Below are 27479 nucleotides of genomic sequence, written 5' to 3' on the forward strand. Positions count from 1 at the left end.
AGATTTGTTGGATGAATGAATTTCCAAAATGAACTTGTGAGTCTGTAGTGATCTCTTTCCCCTTATTATCCCTTAACACTGATCTTTGCTTTACTTTTCTGGGAATAGATGAATCACTACCTTGGAAAGCTCTTGGATGCTTGGTTTCAGTTGCTTTTGCTGCCTATATTGGTGCCCAATTCCTAATAGGTCCTTGCCTTAATTCTTTGCTAGTAAGATTGAAAACCCCTTACATTATCGAAACAACATATTATAAACACATATGCATACATGTGTATGTAAAGAGAAAGAAGTCAGTAATGTTGCATGTACAAAAGAACATTCTCTCTCCTCTTTCTTATTCAATACTTAGTTAATTATCATCTGATGCTCCTTCCTCTGGAGGAATTCTATTCTTAATTTCTCTATTTGAAGAAGAGGGGAGACTTTTTTCCCTAAAGCATTTTCTTCTTTTTAAAAATATTTTATTTATTTATTTTATTAGACAGAGAGAGAGCACATGCACCAGCAGGGGAAGGGGCCAAGGGGGAAGAGAATCTCAGGCAGAGTCCACACTGAGGGCAGAGCCCAACATGGGGCTGGATCTCATGACCTTGAGATCATGACATGAGTCAAAACCAAGAGTCTAATGCTCGACTAACTGAGCCACCGAGGAGCCCCATTAAGACATTTTCTATATCATTTTTCTTTTTACTATTCAGGTATTCATGCAAAAATGACTTCCCATGTCACATTTTATTTTGCCTTTATATTAGTAGTAAAATCATGAATTACTTGGGTAGAGAAGATGAACATTTATAAAAAGTATCTGTTTCTAAAAGACCGCAAACATACTCTGAAAACTGAAAGAAAAATGGTGTAATCAGCTTAAATTTCCCCACAATACTCAGCATAGCCTTAAAAGAAAAAGTAGGAAGAACATACAATAGGTAACAGAATTAAGTACAGAAATGCATGTATTTTCTGAATGTGTTTCTCTTTAAAGAAAAAATTTTACTATTTTAAAATAACTTCTCCATCACATGTCTAGAACAGAGGTAGGCATACTTTTTTTCTGCAAAGGGCCAAACAGTAGATATTTTAGGGTTTGTGGACCATCCAGTCTTCAGTGCAGCTACTGAACTCTGCCATCATCGCATGAAAGTGGCCCTAGACTCTAAGTGAATGAATGGATGTGGCTGTGTTCCAATAAGACTTCATTTGTAGACACTGAAATTTGAAATTCATATAATTTTCACATGCCCAGAAATATTATTCTTCTTTTGATTTTTTCCAATCATCTAAAAATGTGAAAAACCATTTTTAGCTTGCAGACCGTACAAAAATAGCGGATAGGAAAGATTTGGCCTGTGGGATGTAGTTTGCCAGTTCCTGGTTGAGATAGTTCAGCCTCAGCGAGAGTCGTGTGTAGGCTGTGGACGTACCCTGTGCATAGGTATGACTACATGTTAGGGAAGTAGGAGTGACCTGAGAAGAAGCCAACGGAGTCCTCCATGGAAAGCACTGAAGTCTGGCAGAAATACCATGAGCAGCTATAAGAATGTGCCTTTCTGTGCTGAGACTGCCAGCCTTGGATTAAAAAAAGCAGCCAATGGATAAAAACAGAATTTGAAGTTAATGATTCACAAGTAATTTACATGGATGCTGGAAAGGATTATGTAAAATGGTTAATTATTTAAGTTTCAATATACATAATATGTTATTAAAAACTAACAAGTTGAAAAAAATATCTTCGATACCACATAGTTACTTTTTTGCCTAGTTGGTCCACTTTTAAAAATCAGGATCTTAGGGGCGCCTGGGTGGCTGGGTCTGTTAAGCAGCTGACTCTCAGTTTCCGCTCAGGTCATGATCTCAGGGTCATGGGATCCAGCCCCGTGTGTCAGGCTCTTTGCTTCATGGGGAGTCTGCTTCAGGATTCTCTCTCTCCTTCTGCCCCTCCCCCAACATGTGTGATTTCTCTTTCTAAGAAATAAGTAAGTCTTTAAGTAAAAATTAAAAAAAAATTAAAATCAGAGGATCCAAATTTTTTCTGAAAAAGAAACACCTGTAATTCCTAATGGGAATAATTTTTCTCTTCTAAATCTCTGTGTCCTGGTCCTGGGACTTGGGGGTGACTCCCTCTGCAGTGATGACAGTGGGAGGTGACTGCTAGGGCGCTCTTAGAGCACTGTGGTCCTTGCGGACGCCCCGGCCAAGTGGCTCTGCTTCCTGGGAAGTGATGGTTGCCCACTATTTTCTAGCAAGCCTTTTCTTTCTCTTTGGCCCTCCATGTTCAAATCTAAGCCTTTTGGGAAAGGAGACACAGTAAATGGAAGAAATAGGGAGAGGAGAGAACAACCAAAATCTGTCCAGCTGACTGTCTGAATATTTCCTGTAAACCCCACTCACTGTTGCAGAATCCTAAAACATGGCTTTTTGTGGAGATGTTAGAACATAGAGATTATGCTAGATAAATTAAGATATTTGTCTATATCCCTTTTTGATAATCACCATTCTTCAGTGGTATCCAGTTTTGATCTCCTGTTGGACAAGTGAGAATAGTTTATTTCCTATCATTGAATCTTTACACCTGTCTTTTATATTTAGTGCAAAGTAAATTTGCTGTTAATTTGTTGGGGTAAAATCAAACTGCACCACACAGTTCAAAATCATATACTTCTAAGTTGGCAAACTGAGACTTGAGTCTCAATGTTACCAATTTAACAGCCTACTTCCTCATAAAATGAATGTAGGGATAATAACAATGAGGATACTGATAATAATGATGTCTCCTAGGGTTGTTTTAAATATTAAATAAGGGTTGTTCTATATATTAAACAAGATAACACGTGTAAAGGACCTGCCTAAGTGCTGTGCTAAGAAGAGTGTCTAGCTCAGAGGATACATTTGATAAATACTTGTTGAATAAATTAAGGAATAACTAACAAGTGTTGAGGTCATGTCAAGTGTTCAATAAACGTCCCTGTCCTTACCTTCCCTTCCAGATGTCCTCAGTATTTTATAAGGCATCCAGCATTGCTATACAAATATAAAAACCTGGCTTTTTAAGCTGCTAAATGCCAAGGGATCACACTACAATGCAGGATTTTCTCTACCCCTCTGAGCTTGCTATTGGTACACAAACAAAACTAATAGTTGCTTTCTAACACACTGACGCAATGCAGAGTTCCTTTCCTGCCTCATTTTTCTTACAGAATTTCAAAACTGTGGAGGAGACCATCTAGTAATATTGAGTGATCTTTTCCACAAGCAAATCCATTTTGATAGCTAGCCAGTTTTCTAATATTGAGTCAAGACCCAATTTATAAGTTGTTCTCTGTGAATCAACATGAAAAATGATGCAAACTTTAAATATTTTGGAAACATCAATATCCCTCTTAAGGCATCTCTTAAACTTCTATTTCTGTATCCACCTCTACTTCTGTTTGTGATTCTAAGGTGCCCTTGCTTGGGAATTTCCTCTACTCATTTATAGACTGTGAGTTGCTGTGCTAAGTGCTTAGGTCATTGCATTAAAGTAGTGCTTTTGAAGTTCTCTTTGCAAACTGTGGCCTGGGTTGCAGTGGTAATACTGAATTTGTCATTGAGGATACAGTGATTTTCCCTTTCAGTAGAGAATTTTAGCCTGGCTGACTTGGGGTTCTCAAATAACCAGAGAAGCCAACCTCTTCCGTTTGGCAGATTCTATTGGAATAAAGGAAAGGGGGAGAGAGAGAGCTGGAGACAAAGACACACAGAAAGATGGGGTAGAGGGGGAGGAAGGAGGAGAGAGAGAAAAAAAGAAAAAGAAGATGGAGGAGGAGGAGAAGAGGGAGTGGGAAGAAAAGAGGGAGGAAGGAAGGAAAGAGAGAGTAGAAAGGAACCCTCGGCTCTCTGGGTGGCACATTTAAGTACTAAAGGATAAGCTCTATTTTAAGTGCAAGTCTTGCCTTTGGTTATATGTATGTATTCAATATAAAGTTTTAAATGCATAACCTCAATTATCCAAAACAGCGGAGGTAAACTGGGACTGCCCCCCCCAAAAAAAACAAAAACAAAAAAAAAAAAACAAACAAACCCACAGGCCATTATATTTACCCTAAAATACCAAGATTTAAATCCCAGGCCCAGATCCAGAGTCCACACTTGAGCCACTCTGGTAGCTGTGATTTTTTTCTCTTGGCCTTCATCTGCCCATTGTGCTGATTCCTCTAGCATTCATGCATGCACCTTGGCTCTCTCGTCTTTTCCTTCTACGTGCATTCCATTCTTGTCCATGAAGCAACTGATGCATCAAATGAACTAACTCCAACTTTTGTATGTGGACCATTCACACATTCCTTGACATGACATTACATGACAGAGCTGCCATTCTCCAGGACCTTAATTAGGGTTAGGTGCTAAAACCTCAGTGATTTTCCCCAGGAACAAGGGTAGAAGCTCCACATTGGCTGCTTTGGTGAATGGAAAGCAAAACAAAAATAAACAAAACCCAGCCCATATGCCTTTAGATCCAACTCCAAGAATTCCTTACCCTTTCTGATGAGAAGGAATTTTATGCCGCATATCCAAATTCAGAATGAAAGTTTTAAAATTGCAAAATGAAAGTGCAGCTGGTTTTGCTCCAAGGTTTATCAGTGATGAGTCACCTATTTTTATTGCATAAGAAATCAAATTTAGTGTGGTTGTAATGAAAACACGATACAGTGAATTTAGGATAATTCTTGGAGTATTCAAGACGTGCCTATTTGTTCAGGGACATTGTGTTCTCTAAGGTTTCTTCTGAGCACTTTAATCTTCTGTAAGAAAGGCATTTTCTCAGTTTTTGAGGAAAGATGCTCTATTATCTAACCACCCACAATGAGTGGTTTTAATGCGGCAATTACTGCAGAAGCAGAGGATGGAGATTGTGCACTTATGCTTTGCATTTGTGTTCCTTTGTCAGCACTGGACACATATTTGTATAAACTTGGCATACTTTAAAGCATTCATTTTTAATCTTACCTCTTTGGTATTCACTTAACATCCAAGTTTCCCAGTTCCCTACAGACTGCGTCTACGTTTTACTTAAGAGTTTTGGATTGTTAAACCTGGTGAAGGAGGGAAGGGATTGAGGTTGGAACTGGTCCAAGTGTCTGGTAGAGGGATTGAAAGGAGAAAATAAAAGTCATCTTTAAATTATTTTTGCTAAATGGAAATAGGTTTTCTTGTTAATCATCTCAGGGTCACGAAGAACCACAGTGTCATCTAAGCTATCTTCTTAGATAGTGTTAAGGTTAAGATGTACAATTTTAAATACTTCATATTTTAAAACCATGTATACTCAATTTGAAGGCTAGCATTGGAGTCTCATCAGTCTATGAAGCCATATACCTTTTGATAATGCATTTATTGAAAATATAATCTTACTTTAAGAACTACATTTCTCGGGGCACCTGGGTGGCTCAGTGGATTAAAGCCTCTGCCTTGGGCTCAGGTCATGATCCCGGCGTCCTGGGATCCAGCCCCACATCGGGCTCTCTGCTCAGCAGGGAGCCTGTTTCCTCCTTTATCTCTCTGCCTGCTTCTCTGCCTACTTGTGATCTCTGTCTGTCAATTAAACAAATAAAATCTTAAAAAAAAAAAACACTACATTTCTACTAAAATCAATGATTCGGTGTTTGTTTTTATGTCCTCCTTATGCTCAAGTCTGCAATTCAAAGGACTTTTTGCACAAAATAGTGATCCTAATTGATTTTTATATTTCTTTCATCTAGACTATGTTCAAAATTATAATCTAATCTATATAGTCGTAACTTAATAACTAATTGCCTTTAATTGAAGAATGAATGTATTCCATCATGGGAGATACAAGCATGTATAATTATATCATTATTGTGTATTTAAGGGTATAATATTAGACTAGAATTTATCCAGGATAAAGTGATAGAGTTAGTACAGAATGTGCTTCCTCCACTTGTTATTTCTTCTTTTTGTTCATTTGATTTTTTGCTTTCTATCCAAGGTATATAGAAACAGATGAATTATTAGACTTCAGGGTCCAACAATTTATCTCTTGTTTATTTTCCTTTACAACAGAAACCAGTTGTGTGGCAGTCAGAAAAATCTTCATTTCTTTTCATCAGTTTTTGGAGCAAAGGGGTGAAATAAATTTCATCTAAAAAAGCCAAAGTTAGAATCAAGGGATTTGGAAGCAGATGAACTTAGTTTTGCAGCTTGAATAAAGCTTATAGGACCCTTAAGATAGAATGTGCTGCCAATTTGCTGACCTGTCCATCTTTCTGCAGTGGAGGATTGGGACCCTTCAAGGACACATGTGAACTGGGTTATTTATGTACAACAAAGACTATATTGTTTGGAAAATTAAAGAAACTAAAATAATTATAGCTGTTATCCAAAAACAGCGTTTAACATCCATAATGAATGTATGTGTTACTCAGCACCCTCTTTCCTTCAACATTTAGAAACAAAATCCTTTTTAAAGCTTATTATGTCAAATTACAGGCCATATGAAATGCCATCTTATGCTGATAATGGATGTCTATAATAGTCTGAAAGAGCTTTAGTAAAGTACAATAATACATAACCATTTCAATTTGGAACTAAGCCAGTGATGCAATATATTTATACAACTAATATTGTTAAATTCTTAATTTTCATTCTCTGGATTTAAATTACAAGTTTCTTCAGAGTGAAATTCATTTATGAGGAGCTGAATGGTTTCTTACTTTAGCTTACTTTTATAGTAGTTTTTATAGTTTTCTTCATTATCTTTCTGTTTAAATCCTCCGTGGGACACCTGAAGATTTAATGTAGAACAAGTATGGACCTATGTAAAAGTTACACAAATTACACTTCTTAATTGGAAATGTATATGATCAATAAGCACTTAAGTATTTATCATTGTAGTTTTATGACATATCTGTGTGTGTGTAATTGTTACATGTAACAAAAAATACATTTAGGCATTACCAAACATCATTCATGATTTTTTTCAATATATATTTAAAATACTTAATGCAAGTAAAGATAGATTCTCCAAAGTATACGTTTATTACTTTCAATTGTGGTGGATGTTTTCAAAGTTTTGTGTTATTGATCTATTTGATAACTCTTTCAGCATATTATATGGGCTCTGTGGTTATGGCATTACTGGTGCTCTTATTATTAGGATTATGGCAGTTCTGTTTCCAAGACCAATCAATACAGCTTTGCTTTCCATGCCTTCATGGTACCCCCTTTAATCCATGAAAAATTTGCTCCAAAGATAACATAACGATGTAAATGCAGAAAATGTGTTCAGAAGACAAAGTTCAGATTTAAATGCAAATTTCTGCCTCCGGACCAAGTGTGTTAATCAAAATATTTAGCAAAAAATACAGGATGGACTTCTGACAATTGGAATGGGAGTCAGTCATGAACAACCAGTGACAGCACATGCTGGTCCTCTCAGAATATACTCCATTGACCGTCAGTTCCTGATTCTTCTTGGAAAGCAACAGAAACCTAGATTGTAGGTAAAAAAATTTGGCAACCCTCATGAATGTTGTCCAATAATAGGAAGTAAGTCTGTTTTGTGGTTCTGATAAATATAATTTTGGCTCAAATTTTTATTTTGAATATACTGCAAGGTTTAATTTGGCCAATTTTGATTACACTGAAAGATCTTAGTTAACATTATTACTTCTTTCCTACTAGTGGCTAGCATTCAGAAGCTTCCTGCAGCCTCTGTTCTAACAGACATCAACTTCCCAATGAAAGGACGAAAGGGAATGGTTGACTGGGCAAGAAACTCAGAAGATAGAGTAGTCATTCCAAAAAGCATTTTTACTCCTGTGTCATCAAAAGGTAAGTACATGAAGTAATTTGAGCTTTGAACAAAATATTTCTAATAAGTTGGTTTAAGAGTACACTAGATATAAATCTGCTTGCATCAAGTGACTTGGTAACAGTCTACGATCATGGTTGTAAACTCATTTTATAAATATAGAAAACGGACACTTGATTTTTAAATCTGAATTTATTGGAGGAAATGATCTATTAAAATGGGAAAAAAAAATACAAGGGCAAATTCTAGACCTGAGCTTCGCATGGTTACGTTTCAGGATTGACAGTTTTATCTCAGTGTAAAGTATGTGGCCTACTATTTTAATTTTAGGTATGGAAATGTGTTGCATTTTCCACAACGTTTTTTACTTCTTCCTCACTTTTGCTTTGGTTTATAGATATTATTGTGGTATATAAAAACAAATTTGAGAAAAAATTCAGTTTTGAGAACATCTTCAGCAGCCTCTCAAATGAATGGCTACTTTTGACAGCTACATCGTAGTCTTGCTTTTTACCTTGGCGATTTTGACCTTCCTGCTTAGAGCTCCAAAAGAAAATAGTCTCTCTTTCCCCATATCGTTGGGAATTGAAACTCCTTAGCTGTAACGACAGTAGCCTCCTGTTTCAGCCTGGTGAAGGAAGGTTACTTCACATGACCCATATTAGTGAGCTACCGTTAATATGTACGGTGTGTGGGCTAATCTGCCCCATGCATGGTTAGGAAGGCATTTCTTCTACTCAGCTTTGCATCAGCAAATACTGGAATCCCCTCATAATGAGCAGATTAAAGTTTTAGAAGACAGTATTTTTCTTGTAGTTTCACTAATATTTTTAATTTCATTTTTTTCTAGAATCAGATGAATCATCAGTATTTGTTCTTGGAGCAGTCCTGTACAAAAACTTAGATCTAATTTTGCCCACTTTGAGGTAAGCTACGAAGTAATAAGCTGTTATAATCTTTGTAAATTATTCCAAAAATGTGACTCTAGCTCATTCTATAAAAATAGTCAAACAAGCTTTGTTAATACAAAGGGCTTTTTCTTAAATTAAATAGAAAATACTCATTTAATGAACACCTTATTAGCATATTATGCACTTCAAAACAACTAGAAAAGACAATTTTGGTCTCTGATTATACCCCTGCAATTCTTTTGTAATTAATCATGACTTGCCTTAAGACTACGGAAAAAAAAAATCAGGAAAAGAAAAAATTCAAGTCTCTGTAGTAGAATGGGTTGTTGTAAAATTAATCTATCTTCTCTCTTTATTTGCACTTAATGGTACTGTTCATCAACATTACATGAAATTAAAGGAATGCCATGATGACTGGGAATGCATGCTTTGTTCTTCACTTGCACAGGATTTCAATTTGCCTCTAAATAAATATTCAATTATAGCTACATTAAGAAAAATGCTGTTGTTGAATTAGAGGACTATTTCTGGAAGAAATCCATTGATTTCTTTCCTCCCAGACATAAAAAGAAACAATTACACATAGTAATTCTATAAACGTTAATGTATTTGCTCTATTGTCTTAACTACTTTACCGGATCTCACTGAAAACCTCATTCACACCTACTTGGATAGCGATGCTATATCACTCATGAAGACCTGTTTCCTCCACCCCAACTCCTGGATGACGGAGACCCAGTTTTTTTGCTTTTTGTTTTAGTTAAACATAGCCACATTTGCAGTGAGCTCTTACTCACACCCTTATGAATAAAGCTTCAAGTTTTTAGGGAGGAAAGTCTGTGAATGATGTGTATAGTTATACCAGGAGCATAACAAATAGTCTCATGAATAAACACAATTAGAGTTCAGTCCAGCAGAAAAAATGCCTTGCAATGAAGCAACCAAGTTTTCTGCAGCGGCAGTGACTAGTCATGATTCTTTGGAGAAAATCTCTCCATGTGCAGCAAATTATTAATACAGTCGGTAAATCTCTAGCGGCAACGCAGGCTCTCCTTCAACCAAAGAGACATCTCTGCAAGGTTGAGTTTTCTTTAATTCCCTTCTTCTCTGGATGGAATACGGGCTTTCTGAATTTGAATTGGTCTGTGTTTGCTTTTGTTCTACCAATAACAGATTTTCAAAACTAATGAGTTTACTCTGAACTTTTCCACTGGTTTTGTTAAAACACATTGGTGTGCACAATTACAGATAAAATAGATTTATACTTACATGTCCTCTAACGTTGTGTATGCCATTCCTTTGAAAAGAAATGTGTTGAAGTCCAATATACACAGATACTCCAAGTTAGACCCATATTTTCATAGGGGGTTCATTTGTAAGAAGCTAATCTTTCAAGAACTCTAGATTAGACACTAACTTAAAATCAGAGGACTTGGATTTTAATTCTAAGCTCACATAACAAAGAATTTATAAACTTATCCAGTCACTCAGAAATTGTCTGCCTTCAGGTCAGCCTTGAAATATAAGCACTACATAAATAAATAAATAAATAAATAAACACCTCAGTGTGCAGTATTCACCCTATTTGCTGCTGAGGGATATAGTGAATGCAAACAAAATATTCAACATAAAATACTTCAGATTATGAATTATTTTTTCCCACATGCCTAACAAAGTTGCATTATGATTAATCTTGTTTTGCATAATATCATAGGATTCACTCACACTTAGCCAGGTTATTCCATGTTCCATAAATTTAAGTCAAGGGTGTTGAAAATTTATTTAGGGTAGACTAATAGGCATATTGGGAATGATTTAATGGATAAAGCAGGGAATAGTCCAGAGCAGTGGCTCCCCTAGTACCACCTGTGACACAAATAGATTCAAATTTGGGGGCAAGTCATTGACTTTTTTGTATGTATATTGTATGGTTGAACTCAAAGGTTCTTTCCAACTTCAAAAATTCCTTATCTTTATTGTAATAAAGTAGAATTGTGCAGTTCTGATGTATTATTTTGCTTAAAGCCCTTAACAATCTTCATATAAAGTTTATGAATGTGTATCCACTCATACATTCTATGTATAAAATAATTAGGTAAATGACTATAGGGAAACAATATTCACATTTAGACCAGAAATAATAACAATGGAATACTCAGAATAAAATGTTTAAGTACTATTTCAAAGGAGAAAAATAAGCATTTACTTCTCACTTCCTTTTATTTTATATAGTAAAATAATGTAACTAAGCATTCTCAGGCTTGTTTTTTAACTTCTTCTTCTTATCAAAAAACTACTCCATAAAGCTGAATTAGTAACTGTACCAACGATAAATCTGTTAAATAAGAATAAGTCTTTTAAAGGACAAGGGTGATATCTTTGTTTTAGTCACTGAACAAATATTTACTAAACAGCAACCTGGCTAACTTTACTGTCTGAATTCTTTTAAATCTTTCCTACTGTTGAAACTCCAGAACAGAGCTTAGTAAGTAATAAGGGTTCAAGAAATGTACTGGAATAATTAATTTTCTTATTGATCGAATAGTCTACATAAGCCATTTTTATAAGATAATAAGGTACATAGAAATTTAGTGTACATGCCATATAAGTACAGAGGAATAAAATACATATATCTTATTGTTTTATTTATTAATTAGACTATGTGAATGGAACCCAGTAGAAAAAGGTATATCTTTCAATTCAACATGCAAAAATACACAGATTTGCTCTTTATGTTTAGTTATTTACCAAATTTTCATGACACATTTTTCTGAGTGATCATTTTACTCATTGTATGTTGAAACAATTAGAGCCAAGTTTCCCATACACTGAATAATTTTAGGCTTGCTATTAAGTTTCCAGAAATTTTATATTTTGATATAATCATTTTCAAAACAATACTTCGCATAATTTCTCTCATGGGGACTAAGAAGGAGAACTTAATGTAATGTTTGAATAGATATAATTTAGAAATTTCCCTTCATACATAGGCAGAAATAACTTCGCATGTTGACTCTTTCATTTAGAGATTTCTTTTCTTCTCTTGCCCTAATATGCATTCAAGTATTGTTTGAGCTCCAATTTTTATTTTGCTGTTTTATTGTCTTCCCTTTTACAATTAGGTATATTCAGATTGTCACTTCAACTGAAGTGCTCTACTTAAGTCCAAACCAAATATGTGCTGTTCTCAGCCTTCCACTTTTATCCCTCTTAGAATAATTTTCAATAGTCAAAAAGCATAGAACCAGGATATTAGTGCTGCAAGGTCCTTTAAAGGTTAGTACCATCTAGAATTCTAATTTTTCACATGAGAGACTGACCACCTTCTTAGTTCAGTGACCTACACAAGATTATGTGACCAGTAGATGACGGAGTTCTAATCCAACTCAAGTCTTCTCTGCCAAACCTAGGAGAGTTCTGCTGTCTTGCTTCCTCTGTTGTGCTAGTATCGATTCCTTCGAGCAGTACAAACAATGCACTTCAGTGTTAGTGTGAATACATATTGCTCTTAAGCCTAAAATCTCCTACGGTCAAGGAGAAGGTGACCAGGTATGAGCAAACTCAAGGATACTTGCAGGTCAAATTGGTGGCCCCAACCCAAGCTACTGACATCAGGGCAGGAGGCTATCACTCTTCCCAGCCCCTCATGACCATTTTTGGGATGAAGGCTGGCCAGCAGGGGCCAGAGGATCTTTTGGGAGAGGCAAAGCCTCCCGCACACATCCCCAAATCAAGTCAAGAAACTAGAAACCTCTCACTGGCTGAGAAGCTCCCAAACTACTCGGAAGGATTTTTAACTGTAATAACCTTTTAGAAGGACAGTTTGGCAATATCAAGAGGCTTTAAAAATGCATTGTCATTGATGCAGCCACTTCTAAGAATTTATGGTACAGAAATTATCTCTAAGGGGGATAAAAGTGTATCCATAAGAAACAGTTGTCAACAGTCCATTTTCTGATTCATTTAATAGATTCCAGTTTTATATGAAATCACACTACTTTTGAGTATAGGAGTACTGTATAGTTTTCTTGTAGGACATGTGGAAGATATAGTCATGTTTTAAAAAAAGAAACACAAAGAGCATTTTAATGTAGCTATTAACATTCATGACATTGTAAAAGATCTAATGAAAATTATATGCAAATTCCACTATAGTATTAAAATGCAAGGAAAAATACAGATGAACCAAAAAGGAGCTATGTTCTCACAAGCTAGTAGTGGTTTGAAAATTATCTTTTGAAAAGGAAAAAAAAATTTCAATAATGCAAAAGCCCCACAAATTTGCTGTCAGGTGCACCAACCTAATAAAGATAAATGACACGGAATTTTTTTCACATTTAGCAAATGGAACTCATTTGAGTTCATATGTTATAGGAATTACAGCAAATGGGAAAAGCAATTGAACTAAATTATATTAGAAATAATCAAAAAATGAAAACGTAATTACTTTTAAACCTATACATTCTGAAGGCAATCAACCTGAAATTGTTGAGTCCTTTAAAGAGCTCCTGTTCTTCAGTTTCAGGACTTAACCCTTGGATCTTGCCTCTTCATTCCGAGTTTCCAGTGACATTTCGTAGTTTTGTGATATCCTGTATCTTTTTATAATATCCTATTATGAGGACACTAGAAATTACAATTATCTATGAGCATAACAAATTTGCATAACTAATATTATGAAATATTATTATTCATTCAGTATATTACTTATAAAAATCTGAGTTTAATTTGGCCATACCTTTGGAAAGTGAATTTAAATCTCTTATCACTTAGCTTCTTCGTAGTTCTAGGTGTTACATCCCTTAGTAAACCTACCTAAAATTCTAATTCGTTTTAAAGCTCTAAATTAGCCCCATCCTACTTTTTAGCAGCAGCCATCAGCTGATTATAGTTTTAAAAATAAATATATTTAACTTAATATTTTGATGAAATCCCAGTTCCTAGTTTATATGGAGTCATCTATTTTGTTTTGGTTGTATTTAAATTGAGGAGCTGGTTTTAAACAGTTATTAAAACTCTCAATTTAGAAGCTACATGAACTATAATTCTAAAAATGGAAAGAGGCTATAGTAATTTTAATAATTTTTATTAAACCATTAACACCTCTTTACTGAACTTTATCTGATTATACTTTATTTGCACAATAAGTTCCACAGTCCTCTCCACTGATGTTTATTTGTAACAGTGCAGTGCATTTCCTTTAATGTGGTAAAAAACACATATCATGAAATTTACCCATCTTAAGATGCACAGAAGAGTAGTATTCCTTATTGTGCAGCAAATTTCTAGAACTTTTTCACCTTGCAAAATTGAAACTGTATACTCATGAACAACAATACCCTTTTTTTTTCACCTCCTCCTAGCCTCTGGAGATTCTCTATTTCTAAAATTTGACTACTTTAGGTACCTCATATGAGTGGCATCCTGCATTACTTGTGTGTGTGTGTGTGTGTGTGTGAGAGAGAGAGAGAGAGAGAGAGACTGGTTTCATTTAGCATAATGTTTTCAATGTTCATCTTTGTTAGAGCATAGGACAGAATTTTCTTCTTTTATGGCTGCATAGTATTCCACAATCTGTATATAGCATATTTTCTTTATGATCTATCAATAGATATTTAGGGTGCTTCCACTTCTTGGCTATCATGAATAGTGTTGTAATAAACAAGGGTGTGCAAATGTCTTTTTGAAATTCTGTTTTCACTTCTTTTGGATATACATCCAGAAGTAGATTTCTGCATCATATGCTAATTCTATTTTTCATTTTTTGAAGAATCTTCATACTGTTTTCCATAGCATTTTACATTCCTACCAACAGTGCCCAAGGCTTCCAATTTCTCCACAACAACGTCAACACTTATTATTTTCTGTTTTCTTTTTTTTTTAATGTTTTGGTATGTTTGTTTGGATAGTAGCCATCCTAACAAGTATGAAATATCTTAATGTGGTTTTGAGTTGCATTTCCCTGATGATTAGTGATGTTGAGCATCTTTTCATATATGCGTTGGCCATCTCTATGTCATATTTAGAGAGATGCCTAAGTCTTTTGCCCATTTTTAAAATCCTATTGTTTGTTTGTTTTTTTAAAGATTTTATTTATTTATTTGACAGACAGAGATCACAAGTAGGCAGAGAGGCAGGCAGAGAGAGAGAGAGAGGAGGAGGCAGGCTCCCTGCTGAGCAGAGAGCCCGATGCGGGGCTCCATCCCAGGACCCTGAGACCATGACCCCAGCCAAAAGCAGAGGCTTTAACCCACTGAGCCACCCAGGCGCCCCCTATTGTTTGTTTTTGTTGTTAAATTTTAGGATTCTTTATATATTCTCAATATTAACCTTCTGACAGATATATGGCTTATAAATATTCTGTCCTATCCCATAGATTGCCTTTTCACTCTGTTGATTGTTTACTGCACAGACGTTTTTAAGTTTGATGAGGTACCCTTTGTTTAGTTGAGCTTTTGTTGCCTATACTTTTGGTATCATAGCAAAGCAATCATTGCCAGATTCAATGTCATAAAGCTTTTTCTATGTTTTCTCCTAAGAGTTTTATAGTTTCAAGTCTTATGTTTGGATCTTTAATCTATTTCAGTTAATTTTCTTATATAGCATGATGTAAGGGTCCAATTCCATTCTTTGCATGTGAATGTCTGGTTTTCCAGCATCAATTGTTCAACAGATTATCTTTTCCCCATTGTGTGTTGCCTTGGCACCATTGTCAAAGATAATTTGAGCCCATATGAGAGGGTTTATTTCTGGGCTTTCTGTTCTGTTCAGTTGATTTATCTATCACTTGTCTTTATTCCAGTACTGTATTGTTTTGGCTTATTGTAGCTTTGTATTTGAAATAAGGAAACATGAGACCTCTAGCTTTGTCATACTTTGCAAAGATTGTTTTGACTCTTCAGAGTGTTTTGATAATCCATATGAATTTCAGTATTTTTTTTCTATTTGTGTAAAAAAAGTGTCATTGGGACTTCTGCTAGGAATTGCATTGATCTTTAGATTGCTTTGGATAGTTCAAACATTTTAACAATATTAAGTCTTCAAATTTTTTTTTTAATTTAACCAAGTTTTATTTAGATGAACACAGATTTAGGATTATTTTACTTTCCTGATGGATTGATCATTTTACCATTATGTCTATTGAGCAAAGTTGTTCCCTTGAAGTTTAGCATTAGTATAGATACAATAATTTTGGAGGGTAGTTTAAAAAAAAAAGTCTTCAAATTCTTGAACATGAGACATCATTCCATTGATTTGTGTCTTCTTTGATTTTCTGTCAGCAAGGTTGTTTGTTTGATTTCAGCTTAAAAGTCTTTCACTTCCTTATGTTCATTCTTAAGTATTTTATTCTTTTTGATTCTGTTATAAATAGATTTTTTTCCCTTAATTTACTTTTTGGATTATTTGTTAGTGTATAGAAATGCAACTGATTTTTATGTGTAAATGTTGTATCCTGTAACTTTGCTAAATTTGTTTATTAGTTCTGACAGGGTTTTTTGTGGAATATTTAAGGTTTTCTACCTTAAGATCATTTCACCTTGAACAGAGATAATTTTGCTTCTCCTTTGCCATTTGGTTGCCTTCTATTTCTCTTTCTTGCCTGATTGCTTTGGTTAAGAATGCAATACTGTGTTGAATAAAAGTGTCAATAGATAGCATCCTTTCCTCATTCCTGATCTAATAGTGAATACTTTCAGTTTTTCACTATTGATTATAAATGTTAGCTGTGGGGTTTTCGTATATGGTCCTTACTATGTTGAGATACATTCTCTCTATGCCTAATTTGTTAAGACTTTTTATCCCCAAAAAATGAATTTTTTTCAAATGTTGTTTCTGCGTCAGTTGAAATGATCATGTTGTTTTGTCCTGTGTTCAGTTAATGTGGTATGTTAATTTGATTTTCATATGTTGAACCATCCTTGCATTTCAGAAATAATTCCCACTTGATCATGTCGTATGATATTTTTAATGTGTTGGTGAATTTGATTTGCTAGTATTTTGTTAAGTTTTTTGTTTGTTTATTTGTTTGTTGCATCTCTTTTCATCAGAAATATTGCTTTGTAGTTTGTAGTTTTCACGTCTTATATCTTTTTCTGATTTTGGTAGGACAGTCTCATAAACTGAGTTTGGAAGTATGTCCTCCTCTTCAATGTTTTGGAAAAGTTTGAGAAGAATTGGTGTTAATTCTTCTTTACATGTTTGATAGAATTTTTCCAGCAAAACCATCTGTTCTTGGGATTTTCTTTGTTGGAAGGTTTTTCGTTTTTTTTGTGTTTTTTTTTAATTTATTTTTTATTTATTTTCAGCATAACAGTATTCATTATTTTTTCACCACACCCAGTGCTCTATGCAATCCATGCCCTCTATAATACCCACCACCTGGTACCCCAACCTCCCATCACCCCACCACTTCAAACCCCTCAGATTGTTTTTTAGAGTCCATAGTCTCTCATGGCTCACATCCCATTCCAATTTACCCCAACTCCCTTCTTCTCTCTAACTCCCCAGACACTCCATGCTATTTGTTATGCTCCACAAATAAGTGAAACCATATGATAATTGACTCTCTCTGCTTGACTTATTTCACTCAGCATAATCTCTTCCAGTCCCATCCATGTTGCTACAAAAGTTGGGTATTCATCCTTTCTGATGGAGGCATAATACTCCATAGTGTATATGGACCACATCTTCCTTATCCATTCGTCGGCTGAAGGGCATCTTGGTTCTTTCCACAGTTTGGCGACCATGGCCATTGCCGCTTTACAATGGGGTACAGATGGCCCTTCTTTTCACAACATCTGTATCTTTGGGGTGAACACCCAGGAGTGCAATTGCAGGGTCATAGGGAAGTTCTATTTTTAATTTCTTGAGGAATCTCCACACTGTTCTCCAAAGAGGCCACACAAACTTGCATTCCCACCAACAGTGTAAGAGGGTTCCCCTTTCTCCACATCCTCTCCAACACATGTTGTTTCCTGTCTTGCTAATTTTGGCCATTCTAACTGGTGTAAGGTGATATCTCAATGTGGTTTTAATTGGAATCTCCCTGATGGCTAGTGATGATGAACATTTTTTCATGTGTCTGATAGCCATTTGTATGTCTTCATTGGAGAAGTCTCTGTTCATATCTTCTGCCCATTTTTTGATATGATTGTCTGTTTTGTGTGTGTTGCGTTTGAGGAGTTCATTATAGATCCTGGATATCAACCTTTTGTCTGTACTGTCATTTGCAAATATCTTCTCCCATTCCGTGGGTTGCCTCTTTGTTTTTTTGACTGTTTCCTTTGCTGTGCAGAAGCTTTTGATTTTGATGAAGTCCCAAAAGTTTATTTTTGCTTTTGTTTCCTTTGCCTTTGGAGACATATCTTGAAAGAAGTTGCTGTGGCTGATATCAAAGAGATTACTGCCTATGTTCTCCTCTAGGATTCTGATGGATTCCTGTCTGACGTTGAGGTCTTTTATCCATTTTAAGTTTATCTTTGTGTACGGTGTAAGAGAATGGTCGAGTTTTATTCTTCTACATATAGCTGCCCAGTTTTCCCAGCACCATTTATTGAAGAGACTGTCTTTTTTCCATTGTATATTTTTTCCTGCTTTATCGAAGGTTTTGATCACAGAGTAAATCTCTACCAGTTATAGGTCTGTTCCATTTTTTAATTTCTTCATGAATCTTAGTCTTGGTAGCTTTTTTTTTTTTTTTCAATTTATTTATTTTCAGAAAAACAGTATTCATTATTTTTTCACCACACCCAGTGCTCCATGCAAGCCGTGCCCTCTATAATACCCACCACCTGGTACCCCAACCTCCCACCCACCCCCCACCCCTTCAAACCTCTCAGATTGTTTTTCAGAGTCCATAGTCTCTCATGGTTCACCTCCCCTTCCAATTTACCCAAATTCCCTATTCCTCTCTAACACCCCTTGTCCTCCATGCTATTTGTTATGCTCCACAAATAAGTGAAACCATATGATAATTGACTCTCTCTGCTTGACTTATTTCACTCAGCATAATCTCTTCCAGTCCCGACCATAGCTTTTATGTTAACAGGAATTTCAATTAAGTTATCTAGTTCATTGGCATGTAGTTGTTTTATAACAGTTTATTGTAATCATTTTTATTTCTGTGGCATCAGTTGTAAGGTCTCCTCTCTTCATTTCTGGTTTTTGTTATTTTAGTTTTCTCTTTTTTATTAGTTCGTTGAGTTAAGAGTTGGCCGATTTTGTTGATTTCTTTTTTCAAACAACTAATTCTTATTTTGGTTGATATTTTCTATTATTTTTGTATTCCCTATTTCATTTGTTTCTGCTTTAATCTTTATTGTTCTCTTCTTTCTACTAACTTTGGTTTTAGTTTTTTTTTTCTAGTTCTGTGAGATATAAAAAATAGGTTGTTGACTTGAGATCTTTCTTCTTTTTAAATGGAACCATTTACCACTATATATTTCTGTCTTTGTTCTTTCGCTGTATCCCATTAGTTTTGATACGTTGTGTTTTCATTTTCATTTGCCTCAAGATATTTCTAGTTTCTCTTGTGATCTGTCCTTTGATTTGTCCATTGATTGTTCAAGAGTATTTTAGTTAATTTCTACATATTTGTGAATTTTCCAGGTTTTTTCTTTTTTGTCTTTGATTTCTAGCTTCATTCCACTGTGGTCAGAACAGATAGTTAGAATGATTTCAATCTTCTTAAATTTGTTAAGACTCTTTTTGTGGCATCACCTGTGATTTATCCTGGAGAATACTCTATATGCACTTGAGAAGAACGTATATGCTGCTGTTGTTGGGTAGGGTGTTCTTTATATATCTGTTAGATCCAGCTGATCCTTAGTGTTGTTCATGTCCTTTATTTCTTATTGCTGTATTATGTGGTTGATTTATCCATTTTGAAAGTGGGCTACTGAATTGAAATCTACTATATTTGTGTTACTGCCTATTCTTCCCTTTCATTCTGTCAACATTTGCTTCATATATTTCAGTGCTCTACTGTTAGATGTGTATATGTTTATAACTGTTATATCTCCCTGGTGAATTGGTCCATTTAACAGTATTTAATGGTCTTCTTTGTCTTTTTTTGTTTTTTTTTATTTAAAGTCCAGTTGTCCATAACAAATATGGCCATCTTTGCTTTCCTCTGGTTACCATTTGAACGGCCATCATTTTCCATCTTTCACTTTCAGCCTGTGTATGTTCTTATACCTAAAGTGAGTCTCTTGTAAACAGCTACATTCCATTTTATAGTCACATTTTTACTCTCTTTAAGATATGGTTTAAATACATGAAGTGCCTTAAGCCTTTGTAATAATTGACTAACAATTGTGTTATAATAATATTATATATTATAACAATATATTCTATATTATAAAGTATATAATATATAATATATAATATAATATTATAATAGCAATTGTGATAACCCAATAATTTGGGTCTCCTTTGAATGAATAACTCTACACATTTTTAAATGTTTTAGCCAAACTAACTAGTACAAATCTCAAGAACAGAAAAGAACTTTATTATTTTAGTCATGAAATCCATTTGGCTATAAGAGCTGCCTTCCTAGCAGTGAATATAAATGTGTACCCAGCCAGGAAGCATTAGTAGATCACAAAGCCTGACATGGCACATAAGGAGCCAGCTACTCACTTATGCAGATTAGAATAAATTGATGGAATAAATTAAAGATAATTTAACACACTGTACACTTTTTAAAAAGGGACCCACTGCACAGTGTAAATTTGCTTATTTTTTGTTCACTAAGCATTTTAATGCCATGATAATGGCATTACATTTTAATCCAACTTGATCCAAAGTTTGATATTTTTGTTTATTATGTTTTTATTTAATGTGATATTTAAACATGTGTTAGCACTAAAATGTGTGAAGCATAATGCAAATGAGGATATATAAATGCTAGATACAAATCTTGCCCTCATTGGACTTATAATCGTGTAGAAGGAGTCATACATATCATTAATAGATGTGCTAGAGATCGTTACATATTAGTAGGACAAGGTGGGGGAGAGTACTCACATGAATGTGATGAGAACATCCATCTGCATAATTATATTGGCATGCGTCCTTTCCCAGTTGAATTCTAAATAAGTTCACACACAGCAGAAGTCATAAGGTGGGCTTTGTCTTCTAGAGGTCATCTCCACAAGGCCAGGTGAAAAGATGGCAAACCTGATCCAGAATAACATACCTTACAGAAGGCTGCTCATCTTAGCCCCTTTGCTTTCTATACCCCAGTTTCCCAGGATCAGAATTCCCACATGCCCAAACACACAAACAGAACTTCATAAATGTCTTGACAGAATTATAAATTACTGTTTGGAATACTCACATCTGTATTTTCTAGTAAATGAACCACTTAGGCAACTTTAAAACAATATAAAATGTTTGTATACCATCAAATTTAACTAACATTTATGAAATTAAACTTAGCAATTGAACTAAATTAACCTGGGTTTTATTTATAGCAAAGAAATGAGATTATAAATAGAACCAGAATAAAGAGGCAAAAGGAATTAAAGTGACATGTAAATATTTTTATTTCAAGGTAACCAAACCAGAAATCAAACATATTCAGGCTAATTTGGGAAAGGAACTTGCATCTGTGTGCTCAGGACTGTTCCCTGGGGGGGACCTCCATAATTTTTTTTGGTGGCAACAGACAAACATTCTCAACCCAGGGTTATATACACCTTGTCATTCTCTGAGAATCCTGCTAATCTGCTAATATATCTGCTAATATAATTAACTGCCCAGCATCACCTCACAGCTTTGTTAATTCTATCTATTCTCTCCTGATCCCCTGAACACTTTTACTCAGAGAACTAGGGAACAATAAATTTGCTAAGGGAACTTGGCATTTAGAGCTTATCTTATATCATTCTCAATGCAACTGACCTTCCATTAGTATTAAATGAAATAAAGTACAGTTAACCAGCCCTCTCTGTTTGCAGCTATCTTCCCCTAAGAAATATAAAGTCCAATTTATAAAGTCCAATTACTTAGTTGTTCTTTACTTTTTACTGTTAGGCCAGATACCATGAAGCCTTGTGAGTGTTTAAGAACCTGTTACTTGACATTACTGAATACACACAGAGAGAGAACATAAAAAATGTTATCCAACACAAAATATGTTTATAGTTCCTGTATTACTAAATATAGTAAATTCTTCAGGGTGGCAGAGTCAGCATTTTTTTTTTCTGGTGAAATATCAGGCATTTTTCCCATTAGAGAAAATATTTTCACAAATACTGTGAGGTTCAACATTGTTCTACAATATTCGAATTATACGATTTTGATGGGATGGCCATTTCTGGAAACAGTGTGACATTTATGCAAAAAATTAAACATGCTTTTACCACATGATCAAGCAGTTCTACTCCTAGGTATTTACCCAAATACCTAACATACCATACCAAAACATATGAAAACACATGTCTATGTAGAAAGTGTATATACCAATTATTCATAATAGCCAAATATGAATAGTACTAATCATTAAAGTTAAAAATCAGAAGTAACCCACAGGTTATTTACTTAATTGATGAGTGGGTCATAAACTGTGCTATAGCCATATTATGGAATAGTACTCACCTATAAAGAGAAACAAAATGGATGCATCTTAGAAACATTATGCTAAGTGAGTTAAGTCAAACACAAAGGTCTTTGTATTGTTTGATTCTATTTAAATGAAATTCTAGGAAAGGCATGATTATAGTGGCAACATGTTTGTTGTTGCCTGGAACCTTGGGAACAGGAGGGGATCAGATGCGAAGAGCTCAAGAAAAGTGTTTCAGGGTAAGGGATCAGTTGTCTATCTTGATTTGGGGTGCTTGTATGGTAGTATACAATTACTAAAAGCATTAAACTGCCCACTTAAAATTGGTGAATTTTATTATCTATAAATAACACTTTAAGCAACAAAAAAAGTGGGAAAAATTAAATTACTTCATCTCTGATACCTGTTACAAATTCCCCAGGACATTACCTGTTCTGTGGAAGGACATGCTCTGTTGTTTGTTTTAAGTCAAAAAGAAGGGATGGAAGAAATATATATAGCTAAAAGCATAATTAAACTTTAAATCTCTAAATAAGAGGTGATGTGTGGCATTTTATACATGTTAAGTAAAAACCAATATGTACAAGAAAGAGTTGGTTCCGTTTTATGTTTATGTTTATGGATAATTTTTGTATCTTGTAAATATATTTAAAACTTCTTTGTGAGTGAACTGTAATTGGTAAGATATTTCAAAAGGCAAATATATTCCTTACATGGAGCATATTGAGATAAAGAAGTGGCCTGTAAATCTCTATTGCTGAAATGAATGATGGTCAATGATTAGCAACCGCATTTATTTATATTTCAACTCTGCTTGTTTTCATGCTGAACCATATCCCAATCATTCATCTTAATGGATTTTGAGATAGTCTAAAAAACGCCAAGATAGCACTTTACAAGAAGAATATTGGGTCTCCTGGAGAATAAAACCGTTAAGCCCACCTTGAGATACATGGATTATATTCATTTAAAGATTGCCTGAAGGTTTGAATTCACAATCCATCTCTCTTGGAGGTGAATCAGATTCAAGGAATCGAAAGCTTGTCCGTGCTGCTGCTTTTTCATCCTCCCTGCCTCTAAAATGGTACAGTCAGCACTAGCTTTCCCCTCCCCCCAAAGTTCTCTAGTCCTAGATAGGATTTGTAAGAAGAAATAAACCATAGCTTTCCATGAGAAGTTCTTTAGTATCATGCTTTAAATCCGTTTGCCCAGTTTCTCTGTTTTCCTTAAGATAAATTAGGGTATCTTTATTTATTTAACATGCATCCCAACATGTACCGAGCAGTAGGAATTCATACTTGTCATCCATCCTTTCTCCTTTTAATCAAAATTACTCTGTTTCAGAAATTACACTGTCGTCAATTCCAAAATCATCGTGGTCACCATAAGGCCTGAACCCAAAACAACGGATTCATTCCTGGAGATAGAACTGGCTCATTTGGCTAATGTAAGTATCACCCGTGTGGCGTTGAGTTGCTTATAGTATTTACCTTTAAAAAAAAAAAGGTTAACGGTCACTCACTTGTTCAGAGTACATTTTTCTAGACTTTATTTAGGGTTGTAAATGAAGTAATTTTCATGAAGATATATATTATATGGAAACAAAAGGCCAGGAAATACTAAGTGATGTGCGTGCATTTTTGATAACTCTATTTCTGGTGACTATGTAGTTTGAAATACTGTTTTTATCAAGTTTTATAAAAATGTAGAAATTTGTTTTAAAAAATGCCAGATTACCCTATGTTTTTGTCTGTAATAAAATTCCCTTCAGTTTATCTAGGATAATAATTATTAAATTGTTCATCTATGTTCACATCTTTATTGGGTTCTGAGTCAAGTAGTAGAGGAGACCAAGATGAATAAAAACGTGTCTCACCACATGGTGGGGGAGACTGCCGCATATATACGTAGGTGTAAAATGCATGCAGCAATAGAAGTTATAAACATAATACAAAGGTTACTAATTAACTTCTGAGTACCCCAGAGTAGGAGAATGGGTGGGATGGCATTTGATAGTGCTGGGTCAAGGATCAGGGAAGACTTCTTAAAACTACCTGGGTACACCAGTAATCCAAACCTAAACCTCTCATTCCAGAATGACAAGAACACTTTCTTGAATCCATCTAACCACAATTGGAATTCTTTAAATCTTGCTCATTCCTTCTGTAGAAATTTAAAATTTCTTATACTTTACATATTCACTTGAAATGCTTCAATCACTGATAAGTAGGGACAGGGAAAGTGATTCCTATTAAGACTCTGCTGATTATGCTTTGATACTCCCTATATTAAAGTGAGCCACTCTCGTGCGCTGCATTACACAGGTGTTTTTTTTTTTTTTAATTCCTTGCAAAATTTCTGTGAAGCTGACATTTACATACAAATAACAGAAGCACAGAATGTCATCTTCCCAAATTGATAAATTTAATGAATGGCAAAACAGAATTTATACTCAAATCCTTTGGTTTACAAAACCCATGCTTTCTCTCTTATTTTATAATTTCTGGTTTCCAAAAAAAAAAAACCAATTTTGGTTTTATAAAAAAGTGACAATTATCTTCCCTGCAAACCACTTTTTTCTAAGATGCTTCAGGCTTCCTAGATTGTTTAATGAAAATCTCAAACCTCTTAGTAATGACTTTTAAACATTACAACTAATACTTAAACTATTGGATCTTTTTCTGCTTTGCCAAATGTGACCATACCAGTTCTATTTAATTTTAAGAATGTGTTTTATTTCTATAAAATCTACCTCCTTTATACTAAGAATAATCTCATCTCTACCTAATCTCATCACTGCACTGAACACTGGGAATTCCTTTAACATTGCTTTTGAGAAAGAACTTATTTTTTTGTACATTCAAAATTTGTTTAAAAATATTTATTTACTTATGTTTTTGTTTTTTATTATTATGATAATGTCTACCAGTTGTAAGCCTCAGTGAAACATAGGAAGAGATGACTAGTTCCCAGAATTCTTTGCTAAAAAGAAAAAGCAATACGATGTCAGAGTGAATATCATATTTTTATGGAGACAACACTTATGTAAGTGGACATCAACAAAACTTTCCTAAATAAAGTCACTATTGAGAATTTAGAGAACATATTAACTGAAGGACATTTTTTTCAGAAGTTGAAGAAAGAGTAACCAAGTAACCTCAACAGTAGTGTTGATGAAACTGTCTCACTAATGTTAATTCAGTCAAATTATTTGAAATTAACAGATTTAAACTTTGAGTCAAACTTCTCTTCTGGGGATTCTGCCAGTCAATTTACAAAGGAGATAAACCATGTACAGAAAATTACTTTTTATCTATGAAAACCGGAGTTCATCATCAACATATTTTATTAAGCACCAGCTAGACAGTTGGAGTGACAGGGAAAGTCAGAACATAAGAATGAGATAATTATCACAGGTCACTTAGAACAAGATGCTGTCTTTCAATATTTTGAGTGTATGAGTTGACCAGATTTTCGAAACAATATAATCTCCCCTCTAAAAGACATCCATTCAAAAGAAAATAGACAAATCTGTTGAAAGGGGTTCTGAGAAAGAGAGGAAGAAGAAAAGCTTACGCTGGAGAAGAAAATATTGCCAAGTCTTCTCACACGCTTCTACTGTCCCCTTGCTTGCGGTGCCCAGCTGCCCTCAGAGGCTAGCCCAATTAACAACTACAAAACAGAGCTTCTCTGGGTGGCGGGATCCCTCATTTCTCCCCTTTATTTCTTTTTTATTTTTTTTTCAATTTATTTATTTTCAGAAAAACAGTATTCATTATTTTTTCACCACACCCAGTGCTCCATGCAAGCCGTGCCCTCTATAATACCCACCACCTGGTACCCCAACCTCCCACCCCCCCGCCACTTCAAACCCCTCAGATTGTTTTTCAGAGTCCATAGTCTCTCATGGTTCACCTCCCCTTCCAATTTACCCAAATTCCCTTCTCTCTAACACCCCTTGTCCTCCATGCTATTTGTTATCCCCTTTATTTTATAAATACCTTTCACACTTCTTCCATAGAATACATACAGCCCTTGGTCTCCTGTTTTGAATTTCTAATGCTTATCGCCCAAATTAGAGTTTGTAAAATACTTTACTACTCACTGAGGGAAGGGATTTGTAACTGATTTGTTGAGTATCCTAGTATTTATTACCAATCTTATAAAAATATGCTATATATAAATTAATTTTAGCTTATTTCCATTGAAGAGATCATCAAGGAGCCTATAGTGAAATATATTGACCTTCATTAAATGTGAAAAAAGATACATCTTAAACATGAAAATAGAAATTGATGAGAACAAGCTGAAATTTTATTATAACTGTATATAATCACTGTTTCTGCCTTTAAAATTGAACTATTTTAGATATATTTCTAATATCAACTCTACTTTCACCTATTTTCTTATATCAAAAATACGTACCACACTTTCCTGAGCTCAGAAAACAGTAATGACGTGCAAATTTTATCTGTTTCATATACCATGTAGAAAAAAATGAAGAATGAGAATTAATAGTTATAGTGAGTCTAGGGAAAAGCCTGTTAACATTTCCTAAACGAAATTTGTCCTTTTAAAAAGCTTTTTAACAAATAGCATTTAAAGTATGTTAAATATAATAGGGCCCTTGGGAACTGGTAGAGTATGGTAGTTGGTAGAGTATGGAATCTTGAAATTATAAATTGTATTTAGCAAAGCCAATTGCAGTTTTACCCAGCTCATAAATCATTAATGACTAAGATGCTATTCTTAGTTCGGGTTTGGGGGGCTTACAGCTTTATTGTGATGACCTCTAGAGTTGGGGTCTGTAGTGCTTAGGCATAGCAATTACTTACTTTTAAAAAAATATCAAATTTGCTTTTCCAGGAAAAGAATTTTATTTTTCATGTTACTTAAGATTTCTTCAGTTGTGAGATTGATGGTTATCAATATTGTCAGATTATCTAATGCATAAGGAAAGTTACTAATTTTATTGAAAATAATTATTGAGTCCTAAATAAATATAGTAGAATCACCATATATACACGCATGCACACACACACACACACACACACCCAGCATTAAGATGTCTCGAATCTGACAGATCTGAACCTGCTATGGCTTTCCAAGGTGGATAACATCTCCATCTTTAAAGAGGAGTTAGAAGAATAAGAAATTAAATGCATTTTAGTTAGTTCATACTCTATCA

At 34.6% G+C, this 27479-nt stretch overlaps 1 protein-coding gene across 3 annotated transcripts in view; it reads left to right on the top strand.

The window, feature by feature from the left end:
• The window catches only part of ADGRB3 (adhesion G protein-coupled receptor B3), a 731117-nt gene that overhangs the window by 398364 nt on the left and 305274 nt on the right, over positions 1 to 27479 (top strand). For all 3 annotated transcript variants that reach the window (XM_044253842.1, XM_044253861.1, XM_044253851.1), the window contains 3 exons: positions 7681 to 7830; positions 8661 to 8736; positions 23636 to 23738. In XM_044253842.1, the coding sequence (XP_044109777.1) occupies positions 7681 to 7830; positions 8661 to 8736; positions 23636 to 23738 (329 nt within the window). The remainder of the gene's footprint in view (positions 1 to 7680; positions 7831 to 8660; positions 8737 to 23635; positions 23739 to 27479) is intronic.

The sequence above is a fragment of the Neovison vison genome, chromosome 1 (genome assembly GCF_020171115.1).
Source record: "Neovison vison isolate M4711 chromosome 1, ASM_NN_V1, whole genome shotgun sequence".
In the NCBI taxonomy this organism is placed as follows: domain Eukaryota; kingdom Metazoa; phylum Chordata; class Mammalia; order Carnivora; family Mustelidae; genus Neogale; species Neogale vison.